At 52.2% G+C, this 13,152-nt stretch overlaps 1 protein-coding gene across 2 annotated transcripts in view; it reads right to left on the reverse strand.

Moving 5' to 3' along the window:
• Nucleotides 1-13,152, reverse strand: part of AXIN1 (axin 1) — a 72,268-nt gene that overhangs the window by 2,510 nt on the left and 56,606 nt on the right. The window contains exons 6-9 of one of the 2 annotated variants that reach the window (XM_021548599.2): nt 9,351-9,904; nt 6,941-7,117; nt 6,099-6,344; nt 758-925 (exon numbers count right to left, since the gene is read on the reverse strand). In XM_021548599.2, coding sequence (XP_021404274.1) covers nt 758-925; nt 6,099-6,344; nt 6,941-7,117; nt 9,351-9,904 — 1,145 coding nt within the window. Of the gene's footprint in view, nt 1-757; nt 929-6,098; nt 6,345-6,940; nt 7,118-9,350; nt 9,905-13,152 lie in introns of both variants that reach the window. The other variant, XM_021548598.2, reaches the window with a different exon arrangement.

The raw sequence follows: 13,152 nt of genomic DNA on the forward strand, positions 1-13,152 counted from the left end.
TGCCAGGGGTCACCAACAGCTGCTGGCAGCTTCCTACAGGTGGGTGTTGGAATTCAAAATGTCTCTCAGACATTTTTAGAGGTTTTAGGCTTTGGTTAGAAGCATTTGAGACCCTGGCAGGCAGCTGCAAACAGCTGTGATTTTGAGTTTGAGTCATGGAATGAGTTATTAACTTTGAAGGTGGAACAAACAGTTACAAAGAGTTAGATAGTATAGTAGAAGTAGTTAAAAAACAGAGGGGAAAATTTTTTAGTATTGTACAGGGGGGTTTTAGCACCTGTACAGGGGGGGTTTTACTTTGTACATGGTGGTCAGAAGTTCTAAGATGGAGGAAAGTGGACTGATCCTGTTTTTCCTCCTTTTTCTTCCTTGCCTCCATGTTCTTGGTGATGTTGGCACTTATGGATTTGTTTAGAGTAGAAAAGCACCTTGTAACATAGGTAGTAGGTATTGAGGAAAAACTGTAAACATATAACATGTAATGTACCATATAAAAGAGAGCAGCAGCCCTGGGCAGGGAGGGAGAAGAAGAAGACAGCAGACAGAGAGGATGTCAGGGTGTGTGTGTGCCTCTGCCTGAGCTGCTGAGCAAACAGTGAATACAACCTTTTAGATAACTCGCAATAAACTGCCTTGAGACCGAACAACAAGAGGCTGTGGGATTTTTCTTTGGAAACACAGGTTAGAAGAGAGACTTTACCACCACACGAGACCCCTGACCAAGCCTGGGGTTCTCACAGTGGGGAGCAGCCCTTACCTGTAGTTCCCTTTCTTGGTCAGCAGCTCCTTGAACTGTCCCAGCGTCACCACGCGGCCCTTGACGAGGGTGCGGTAGGGGATGGGCTCCCCGCAGAAGTAATAGGCCACCACGATGTTCTCGCAGGGCTGCGCCGCGCCGCCGCCCGGCCTCTTCTGGGGCTTCAACCTGCTGGGACAGACACCAGGCACCTGCTCAGCACCAGCCCAGGGGCTCAGAACCATCCTGCTGGGTACCTGGCAGGGCTCGGGGCTGCTGGCTGAGAGGAGCAGGTCAGGGCCCCCCAGATGGGCTGGTGGAAATGCAGAGCAGTCCCCTGAGCATCGCCTGCTCCCACCAACAGCTCTCTGGGCATGCAGACACACACCAAGAGTGGTCAAGGAGCACTTGGAAAGGCTGAATGAGGCCAGGACACAGCCACAAGGAGGGTGCAGGATCTAACTCAGCTCCTTTGTGCTCTCCAGGCTTTGAGAGTACGGCCCTCCTCACAGCATAGTTTGGGGAGTCACCGGCAGAGCACCCCAGGCCAAGGCAGCAGAGCCAGGTCAGCATCATCTCCATCACCATCTCACCATGCTCCTGGTGCACACAGGGCTGGAGCACCATCGCACAAGGCATGATCCTGCAGACAGTGCCCAGACTGCTTGGGATCACTGTCACCATGGCCAGAGCAGCCCAGCAGGACTTTGCAGTGGCCCACACCTGCAGGCAGGATGTTCCTGCACCCCACAGCTCCCCTGGACACCTCTCCCAGAGTACGTGGAGGTCTGAGGGGATGGAGCTTCCAGCATGGCATGTTCTGGAGACTCTGCTGCCTGCCCTGTCCATGCAGGGTGCCAAGGCAGCTGCCATCCCCAAAACCTCAGTGACTTTACACCTCCTGTGTTTTCCCAGCTCTCAAAATGTTAGTCTGGTCTTTGCTTCCAGCCCACACACCAGGTTCAGCTATGTGGTGCCATCACTAGGCTGAAACTGTCAGCCCAGCCCTCACCCCATTTTCAGAGACAAACAAAAGCAACAGTAATTCAGCTCAGGGTACTTTGCCCTTCTGCAGAGCCTTTCATCTGGGGTGCTGAAAACGCTGCACAAACATTGGAGCAGCCTACACAAATTGGTACCTTGGCATGCGTGGTCTGAGCCAGAGGCAGCCTTCCCTTTCAAAGTCACATAAAACACATTTGGCAGCTTTAAAAAAAATTATTTTAAAAGCACATTGGATAAAAAAAGATGATTTTGTATTTACATGACTGGAAAGTTGCTGTAAAAGCCATAGAATCTGCCAAGCACATGAGGTAATCGCAGTTTTGGAAATGACTCTGACCTTAACCTTTAAACAGTGGCTGGCGGGCAGAGCACCTTTTCATGGTGTGCCCACATAAACACTGGCACTGCAAACCAACACCAGACACAGCCTTTCCACCTCTCCCTACAGGCATGAGAGGTCCAAAGTTCAGCTGAACAATCTTCTGGGTGCCTGCTCTGCCTGTGAGACCTTTGGAGAAGATGCAGCATTCTGAGAGGCAAGGGTCTGCTCCTGGTGCCAGCAGAGCTCTCAGAGCCTCTCCCATCCCTGTATCAAAATACAGGATGCCCTTTAGCTAGGGAAACATTAAGGAATTGAGTCATCCTTGGAAACAAAAATATAAGGCATTTAAAGGAAAAATGGGTCATAAATTCAGGCAAATTCTGTGAATTCTGCGAGCCAGAAGTTAATTGAAGGGGTTTGGAAAACCTCAAGTCCCTAAGCTTCTCTTAATCCTTCTAGAGACAAGTCACAACTAAGAGAGGGCTGCTGTGTGCCTGGGGACACAGAGAGGAGCCTGGCACAGGAGCAGAGCTGCTTCCTCAGGGCTGCTGTTCTCCTTTGCCTGGGGAGATGGAGAGGACAGGACATCCCTGAGCTCTGCTGTGGCAGAAGCAAGGGGGAAACTGTGCCAGTGGCTGGGGGTGTCCTTCCTCCTGCTGTGCACTTCACATCTGAAAGGCCGTTCTTGAACATGCTCAGCCTGGCTCCAGTGAGATGTGCCCTGAAAATGACGCCTGAAGCAGTACCCAAAAATGATCTTGACAGATAAAGAGGGGAGACTGACCAGCCTTTAGTTCCCTAAGCCTTCCTTTTTTCCCTTTTTGAAAATGGGGGCTGTGCTTTCCCTTTTCCACTCAGTGGGAACTTGTCCAGATTGCCATGGCTTCTCAAATACGATGGATAGTGGCTCAGACACTTCGTCCACCAGTGCCCTCAGGCCCTGTGGATGGATTTCACCAGGTCCCATGGACTTGTGCACCTTCAGGTTCTTTACATGGTCTCAAACCTCATCTCTCCTACTGTGGGTGGTTCTTTTTTCTCCCAGTCCCTGCCTTTGTCTGTGACTCGGGTGCTGTGGTTGGGGCACTCACTGGTGAAGACCAAAGCAGAAAAGCCATTGAGTACCTCAGCCTTGTGCATGGCCCAGGTAACCAGCTCTCCCATTTCCTCCCACACAGGGCCCACATTTTCCCCAGTCTTCCTTTTATCACCAATGTACCAAGAGAAGATTTTCCTGTTGCTTTAATTCTATCAGCAGAGCTCACACACACCCCAAACTGCAGCCACAGACCTCTAGCAGGCTGAAGCAGAGCTGATGAATATGGAATCACTGACAATGTAATTTTCCAAGAGCTCCCCTAAGGAGAATGAAACAACACAACTGTCTCCACTTTCGTCACTGCCAAGAGATCTCCTGAGACTTTGGCTTGCACATAAAGGCCATCAGACCGACTCTGAGCCCTGCCTCATTAAATCTGCCACCTGCACCCATCTCCTGGGTGTCAGTGTGACCCAGAAATACTGCCAGGTACCACGCCCTGCCCCTTCTGAGATCATCTCCCATTGCTGTGTTTGTCACAAGCACAAAATACCATCCAGCAGGGAAACAACAGCACTCATCCCCCTCACTGCATCTGCATCCCAGTCCTGTCCCACAGCTGTGCATCCCACCACTGCTGGGACAGGGAGCCCATGTCTGGTTTGCAGCACCAATCCAACCTTGCTGTGCTGCAAAGGTGTCCAGCTTGCTCCAACTCAGCCCTGGGGCTGGAGAGCTTTGGAAAGCCCAAAATGCACCCAAGACATGTTACCTCAGCAGGTGTCCCAGCCACAGGCTCTGCCCCTCTTCCAGTCTTGGGCCAACACAATTGATTCCAAAGTGATCTCATGCTAAATGTTCTCCCTGCCTGCAAAAAATCCTTTCTCTGAGGAGCTGGTACTAATTACTTCAATCCAGCTGTGAAATGTGAGACTGGGCTACAGGAAATGGTTCAAAACCTGTCTGTCCATGGGAAAACCTGATGGTCACTGGGACACCCATGCTGGGCACTGGCGTGCTGCTGGATCTGCAGGTCATTAGCACTGGATGGTCAATCCTGAATTGCTTGCCAGCAGCAGCCAGGTTGCTATCTCAGAGATCAGAGTTATTCCAAATGCTGTGAAAAATGGACAGAAATGCTTTTTCTGGAAGAATATTTACAATTCCAGCACGGTCACTGCAGGTGCCTCGCTGATTTACAGTGGGGCAGTGCAGTGGGAGCAGGCTGCTGGCAGTGGGCAGTTTGGTGGGGAAGGCCACGCTGGAGGGCTGTGCCAGAGGGGAGTGGCTGCAGAGCAGGGTAACCGTGCTGGCAAGGCCAATCTGGCTGTAGAAAGCTGGCACAGCGTGCTCTCCACCCACAGCCAGCTCAACTGGAGCCTCAAGGACACCTCCGGGCTCACCTCCACCTCTCTGTGCTTCCCCAAGGCTATTGACAAACCTGGGACACTGGCTCCAATTTCCCAGAGCTCTTCAAAGCTCCTGACTGAAATAAATGGTGTTTTCATGGGAGCTCCTCTCTCAGTTTCAACTTTGTTCTCACTGAGCTGTGGGATCTATTTCCAGGTGAGCTCCTGGGCCAACCAGAGCAGGAGCTTTCTAAAAACTGCCAGATCAGGTGTGCTTCAGTTGTGGCAGCCATTCTATCAAAATCCAGCAGAGAGATTTCAACATCCAGAAATCTTTGGCTCCCTGGAGACCACTGCATCCATTTCTGCTTGCTACTGGACACAGGCACATCTACTTTTCATAAGGAGTTCCCCACTGGTGAATGTCACTCTAGTTTTCCAGGCATGGGACAGGCTGGGGGATTGCTGCATCCTTGGGAGAAGAGCCAAACCTCATGGAGAGGCAGTGGAACCAGAGCAGCCCAGCACTGGGACTGCTCAGCCCATCCTGCTGCTGGCATGGCTGGCATTTACCACACACCATGGGCTTCCCTTGTAAGCCACTCAAAATACAGGCCAAATTCGTGTCAGAATATCAACTGCAGAGCCCAGGCTGCTGTTTTCAAAGTGTGTACAGACATTTCTGGGGAAGGTGCATGAATTTAGTACAACTAAAAATGACTCTACTAATAAACCCTATCCAATTGTACACACTAAAGGTAGATCACATAAACTTGGCTTAACCTGGCTTGGGAAAGCCCTCTAATTACCTGGCTTTCAATCAATGCTCTGACATGAATACACAGAAATCTGCTACGTGGTCACTACAAGTGAAAATAACTGGAGCCTGTCAATTAAGAGCTTCTTTTTAAAATTATATTTGTGTTTCTACGAGTCAGACTGCAAAGTGTCAAGTTTTCTGAGGACAGCTGGAGAGCTGTGAAAGGTTTTTAATGGACAAAGTGCTTTTAGCTGTTAACAGTAATTATCTAACACTTCCAAAACGCTTTTCACCAGAGAGCTCCATGTGCCTTGCAAATGATGCCCCCTGAAAGATAACAGAGCAGGAAAATGAGCTCTGCAACAGCCATTAAGCTGAGTCACAGAACGATGCAGTGACTTGGATATGGTCATGCAGAGTCAGAGCTGCTCCAGCACAGAGCTCTCATCCAGAGGCCACCAACAGCCTTTGCTGGAAGCTTGTGCGAGATGGAGATAAAGAGCAAAGACAGATTTGTCTTCTGCACTTAATTCTGCTGCATCCTGATGAATTCTGCTCCTGCACCGAGCTCTGAAGCCATTGTGTGACTGTGAATGAGTGCAGAGCCAGTGAGCACCAGGGCAGAGAGCTCTTCCAGCCATGTCCTTCTAGATGTGCTCCCTCTGCCCGGCTCCTTCCCATCCTGCCAGCAGCACTTCCAGCCTCTCCATGCACAGATCACAAGCCCATGGCCTCCAGGTGGGTTTTGGCATTTGCACCATCATGTCAGAAAGACTGAGGCAGATTTCTCTGACCCCTCTGCATGCTGGAGACCAGAGCAGAGGACATGGACATCCCTCAGAGCAGTCTCTCCCGGCCCTCCCACACAGAATCAGACCATATCATACCTTTGCTTAAGGGGGAGTTTTCCAGCCCTTTTTTCCTCCTCTTCCAACCTCCTGCGAGCTTCCTCCAGCTGGGTGAGAGGGTTGGGGGCCGGGTTGGGTGGCATGGTGGGATCCTGAATGAAGGGGTGGGAAGGCTGGACGACGTTGCGGAGCTGGGCGCTGACCCAGGGGTGCACCGCCACCGGCCGCTCGATGGACAGGGACCGCACCACGTCGTGGGACTGCGGCTTCTTAGCACCTGAAGAGCTGCACACAAACACAGAGGTTTCACATGGAGCACTGAGATGCTCTGCACAGGCACACAGCCATTCCCAGATGGACCTGCTGCTGGACACAGGCACCACTGGGAAGTTCCTCACAGCACGGCTTTCATGGGAGAAGAGGGGTGCAACATCAAAATCTAAAGATTTTGAGCAAGTCCTGAGACATCAGGGTGAGCAGCCCAACTCTGAAACAAACCCCACAGATTAATGTGAGGGCTCTCATCAATCCCACACATAAAAATGAACTCAGGAAAATGAAGATCAATCTTTTGTGGCATTCTCCCACAGGATTACCTCCCCTGCCTACCGTGTGCCGTGTTATACACCTTGGAACCACAGCAGCAATTTCTAAGATTCCCCTGGGGCTGCAACCTCCTGCCATGGCCACAAGTTATCCTTCAGAAACAACAGCCCTCACAGCCCCCAAGTAATCCTCAGTCTCCTAAGGGTCTAAACCCTTCTGTGGTGGATTCTTGCCTTCCCAAGATGCCTGGGAGGAAGGCAGCCTGTTGACACATCTCCCTGGGGCAGGGGATGCAACACAACACTGTGGTTACCCCTTGCTCTGCCAGCCCTTACCCATGGTTTGTTTTCTTATGCCTGCTGATCTCCTTCTCTCCTTCTATGATCCACTGAAGGATCTTCTGGTTTTTCTCCACGTCTTCAGGAGATCCTGGCATCTCATAGTTGGCACCATCACTTTTCCCTGAATCAGTCTTCTTAACATTCCTTTTTGAGAGCAGACTTGCTTTCCCACTGCAAGAACAAAGCTTGGGACATTAGTGCTCTGCTTATGTCAACCAGAGGATAGACACATCTATCTCCCGACATTTTCCACAGCTCCCTGCTCTACCAAAGCTCAAACCACCCAAGCCACAGTTCAGGCTAAGAGTAAGACTACCTAGACCTGAGCAAAGCAGCTTCTCTGCCCAACAACCTGTGGGGAGAGGGAAGGTCTCCTCTGGCCAAACGAGCCATGGCAAGGTCTCCTGCCATGAGAAGGGTTGTGTTAAATCCCCAGCTCGTTGCTCAGAGCATTAGGTTATTCATTGTCTGCCTCTCCATGCCTGACCATTGCTTGAAACCCAAGTCCTTCCTATCACCCTGAGATTCACTGATACCCCACACCCTGACTTGCCATGCCCAGAGTTTGCTTCTCATCCTCAGATGAATGAGCTTCACCTCATGGTGGAAGATCACATCCTAGCAGGGTGGGCTGCCTCCCAGGGGAAGCCCAGCCACCTCAACCATCACAGCCAGAGGGATGCCAGGCAGTAGCCAACACTCTGGCTACACCCGTGGCTGCAGCAAAGGCTCCTGCAGGAACACCATGGCACACACAGCCACATGCTCAGCCAAGCAGCCCCATGCTTGGGAGGCCATGCAGAATTCCCCTGTGCTGGCCTGTCACTCCATCAGACTCCCACTGTCCTAATCATCCACTTGCTCTACTGCACAGGACCTTGCTCCTGCATGTTCACTAACACACAGGAAAAACAACCTGAACACCACAGAGGAGCAGCAGTCCCTCAGGGTAGTTTTGCAGGTTTTTTTTTTTTGGAAAAAGCCTGGGGAGGAATTGCTGCAGATCTACAAAGGCAGGGCAAGCTGACAATGTCTCTGCTTCTCCCAACATGGGATGATGCAGCTCTGCAGCACCACTGCATGCAAAATAATGCTGTTTTCTGCACTGACCCACAGACACAGTCATGGGGGGCTGGGGGAACAGCACACCAGCTGGGTTCAACAAAGAGTCAGAGAAGCCACCACAAGAGACTGCTGGCTACCAAACAAGACCATTTGAATGCAAATCCTTGTCTTGTGAAGCTTCTAATTCAGGGACTGCCAGGAACTGGAAGTTTGTGCCAGAGGAAGGACAGGTCTGAGTGTGTCCTTTAAAAATCTCATTAAATATACACTGTAGCTGTTGTTAGAAGGAAATCTTGTGTCTAGATGGGGCTTTGGGTTGGCCCAGTATGGCCATGCTCGTCTCTGTTGAAGCAACAACCCTTTCCCCATACAAACATGGTGGATTTAAGTGCCTCTCTCTCCTGAAGGGCAGTTTGCTTTGTCTCCCTCTGCACTCTGTCTCCCTCCTGCCACCCCAGGAAGCTGATCCTGACTGCTGCAGACCCAGCCAACCTGCCTTCACTAACTGTCCCACCCCTGGTACCCTGCAAAGAAACATCCCAAAGCCTCAGCCCTGGGGAGCCAGACACACTCAGGGTCAGTACAGCTTTCCCCTGTGGCTGCTCCATCCCCATCCCTCACCATGGTCAGCCCTGAGCTGCACTCCCACCTTTGCAGTCACCCAGCAACAGGACCAGCAAAACCTGCCACAGAAACTGAGCTCCCCTCTCTCCCTGCAGCATGGAAGGGATGGAGGAATTCAAATGGCCAAGGAAAGATGGACAACAGCCTGCAATGCAGCCAAATGGCTTTTCTGGGCAGACGATGCCCTACCCTGGAGAACATCCCCTTGGGACTGGCTGCAAGGGCAGCACTGCAGTGTCCATTGCTCTGTTAGGAAGAAAAAGGAGCCCTTCTGATGAATGGGTTCAGCTTTGGAACAAATAAATTGAGGGCATCTGTCCCCTCATAAACACCTTAAGAGACCTGTTTCTGTTACCCAGACCTCAAGACACAGCCCCAACATCCAGCTCCTGGTGCATGGAGAAGTAGACCAGCACCTGCAATTACTAAGCATCTCTACTGCTTTAAGGAGTAGAAAATCTATTTTATTACCAAGGCCAATAAAAATTCTGGTTAGAGGGTGTCTTTCAGAACCTGATCACAGAGATAAAAAGGACTCTATAAGGGTTATCAGGGCATATCAATTTCTGAAAGGGAGAGCCCTCAAACAACATCCCAGCATAAGCTCACACAGGAAAAGGTTCAACTGCTGTTTCCCTGAGATGCTGCAGCCTATTTCTGGAAGAGCTTCCTACAGAAGTTATGGCTTTGGGAATCTGGGTGTTCCTAGACTCACCTGTAGCCTAAAGAGTCCATGGGGACAGGGGCCATGCCCAAGTTTTCACTGTAGTTTCGGGACTTTGTTGCATAGTTATGTGAATCTACATTCCAAGCAAAGCTGTTCTGCACTCGCTGCGTGGCCTCAGCCTCGATCTGCTCTTTTGGTTTCATCATGCTGTGGTGATGGATGTGGTGGTAGACATGTTTATGGTGGTGTAAGTTAGCTGCATCCAGTTTCATTCCTGATTTTGCTGTGTGCTTGCCATGCCCTGGAGGAATTGTTCCTAGTGTCCCTGACAGCTTTCCTAAGTGGCCACTTTCTGGGGACCGTGGCTTAGGAGAGTGACGGCCAGGTCCTGGAGATTGGCAGCCTGGAGTTTTCATCACACGCTGCACGTGTTCATCCAGGATACTTTCGGGGTTTTCTTCATGGGCATCTCTCATCTGCATCCCAGCACAGCCCATCTCAGCGTAACGAGGAGCAAAGTGATGGAAGGCTTGGGCAGAAGGCATCTTGTGGCTCATGACTGAGGGACCTGAAGAGATATCTGCGTCCTCACCTTCTTCTTCCTGCAAGAAACACAGGCACAATCAGAGAATGAGAAGAGTGGTGCAAGGGGTCCCTAGTCCCACCTTCTTGCAGCAGGACTGCTGTTAACCCTTAGGCCAGGCCTGGTTTAGTCCAGTCAGATCTTGAAAACCTTTAAGATGATGGAGATCCACCACCCCTCTGCAGACCTGTCCCAGACTGACAGGAAGTTCCTAATGCTCAAGCCAAGCCTGTGCAGTCTGGGTGCCACCAAGCAGAGCTGCTCATGTCTCTCTGTATCTGCTTCTTGAGCCACCATTAGCAATGTTCTCCTCACACCACGCAAGGAGCTCTGCCAGGCAGCCCACACATCACAACCACGTTTACAAACACAGCCGACAAGCCTAACAACTCAACTGGAGCAGGCACAGCCTTACTCTAAGTCCCTTGAAGGTGGTTCTGCAACAACCAGCAGCAGAAACATAACTTACCACAGTGTACCTTCAGCTTCCTACGTGCCTTTGGTAAGGCACTGCTTCAAAGCCCATCAGATAAAGCCCAGAGCTACAGGATACGCAGCAAATCAGTTCTGAGTCAGATGAGACTGGGGGGTTTTCTCACCCAAATGACTGTTTCACAAGGCAAAGCCAAGAGAAGGCTTGTAACAGGAGGGAGCAAGTGAAGGTCGACAGCTGCATGAATGGTTTTGGAAATCAAACATTGATTTCTCCCGGGCATGCTAAGGCTGGAGTGAAACACTTCGTGCAGATAAAGAAATGGGTTGGAACTAACAGCTTGTTCTTGCAGTTCACACTGGTCTAGGACATGCTGTTAGTGACTCTTAAGTCCTTGCCAGGAAGAATTAAACTCCTCCATGCTGACAGCCACAGTTTTGATGCTGACGAACTACTTTACGCTCCAACATAAACTCAGGTATTTATGAAGTTTCTTTATTGGAAGTCAGGATTCCTATTTGTTTTAATTACATAAGCAGGATTCCAGTGAGTCCTTTAATCCTTCTCTTTTCCTCCTTTGGCACAGTAAAGAAATCAGTTGCAGCATAGGGTTATCTCTGCCCTGCCAGATAAATGCATCTATTGGAAAACACTGACTCCCATCAGCTTTGCCTGTCAGATGCCATCATCCACCACTTGCTAACCAGCTTCCAAGTCTCAGCTGCCAACCACACAGCAAGAAAGCAAATAACAGACTTCCTCCCAGTGTCACACCTGGGGGTTCAGGCCTGAAGCAGGGACAATGCCAGGCTTTCAAAGTGCCAAAGGCACGGGCGCTGTAAGCCTGGGGATGTGACATGATGCTGGTGTCTGGAGGGGACACAGCACTTACAGATCACTCTGAAGAACTTCAGAGGCACCTTTCATTTACAGCCACAGGTCACAGCTCGCCAGCCACCAGTCCTGGGCACCAAGCTCAGGGACAAGGCATGGTGAGGGATGTGCTGACTACATCCCTGCCACTGAGGAGAGCATTTATTAGCAGTTTGTGATACCCAGTGATACCCTCAGCACTTGTGAAGCTTTAGGAGTTGGTACCTCCCAGGTTTAAACATCAACTGATGTGCACAGCAGGACCTGACCCTGGCACAGATCCCGGAGGAATGGCAACATGTCCTTTCTGCTCAGCCCAGAACTCTGGCAGTGCCATCACACCTGAGCAGGGTGGTATGAGAGTGAGAATTAGGCTGGTCCACCCAAATGGGTGCCTGGGATTTGGGAAATCCTCTGGCTGCCTAGAACTCCATTCTGCAGGTAATGTGGACTTTTACTTCAAGACTGGGATCAGGATGGGCTAAGGGGAGAAAAGGCTCTCTCAGTTCATGTCAGCTCAGCTCATCTGTGTCACTGAGCAGATCCGGACCCCAAGCAGAACCACAGGCAGGAGCTCCTGGGGTGGGTCTATGGGGACCTGCCTCACTACCCCCAGCACTGGCCTCAACGTCACATCAAGTAGGAACACCCCAACAGTGACACAACAGCAGTGAATGAAGGAATTGGGGTGCTTATCCCAACCTGCTGCCTTTCCTCGAGCAGGGCAATGGTTTGAGTGAGGGTTGTAGGAACCAGTTCTGCTGAATCTTTTCACTGTGCTCACACTGCAGTGAATAAAACAACATATTGTGTGGGCTCTGGAGCTGTGTTCTGGGACCTTGCTGTGGTCTGGCAAGGCCTGGCAATGAGCTGGGCAAAGCTTGGTGGAGATCTGGGCAAAGCCTAGAAATGAGCCTGGTGGAGATCTGGGCAAAGCCTAGAAATGAGCCTGGTGGAGATCTGGGCATGGCTTGACAGTGAGCTGCGCAAGACCTGGCAATGAGCAAAGCTTGGCAGGGAGTTGGGCAAGGCCTGGCAAGAAGCTGGGAAGATCCTGGCAGGGAGCTGGGCACAGCCTGGCAGTGGTGCTGGCACAGCCTGGCAGTGATGTTGGCACAGCCTGGCAGTGGTGCTGGCACAGCCGGGCAGTGACTCTGGCACAGCTGGGCAGTGACTCTGGCAGGCTGGGCAGTGACCCTGGCAGGTCGGGCAGTGACCCTGGCAGGCTGGGCAGTGACCCTGGCAGGCTGGGCAGTGACCCTGGCACACCCAGGCAGTGACCCTGGCACACCCAGGCAGTGACCCTGGCAGGTCGGGCAGTGACCCTGGCAGGCTGGGCAGTGACCCTGGCAGGCTGGGCAGTGACCCTGGCACACCCAGGCAGTGACCCTGGCACACCCAGGCAGTGACCCTGGCAGGTCGGGCAGTGACCCTGGCAGGCTGGGCAGTGACCCTGGCAGGTTGGGCAGTGACCCTGGCACAGCTGGGCAGTGACCCTGGCACACCCAGGCAGTGACCCTGGCAGGTCAGGCAGTGACCCTGGCACAGCTGGGCAGTGACCCTGGCACACCCAGGCAGTGACCCTGGCAGGCTGGGCAGTGACCCTGGCACAGCTGGGCAGTGACCCTGGCACACCCAGGCAGTGACCCTGGCAGGCTGGGCAGTGACCCTGGCACAGCTGGGCAGTGACCCTGGCACACCCAGGCAGTGACCCTGGCAGGCTGGGCAGTGACCCTGGCACAGCTGGGCAGTGACCCTGGCAGGTCAGGCAGTGACCCTGGCACAGCTGGGCAGTGACCCTGGCACACCCAGGCAGTGACCCTGGCACACCCAGGCAGTGACCCTGGCACATCAGGCAGTGACCCTGGCACAGCTGGGCAGTGACCCTGGCACACCCAGGCAGTGACCCTGGCACAGCTGGGCAGTGACCCTGGCAGGTTGGGCAGTGTTCAGTCGGGCAG

Source organism: Lonchura striata, chromosome 16, assembly GCF_046129695.1.
Source record: "Lonchura striata isolate bLonStr1 chromosome 16, bLonStr1.mat, whole genome shotgun sequence".
NCBI classification, from domain to species: domain Eukaryota; kingdom Metazoa; phylum Chordata; class Aves; order Passeriformes; family Estrildidae; genus Lonchura; species Lonchura striata.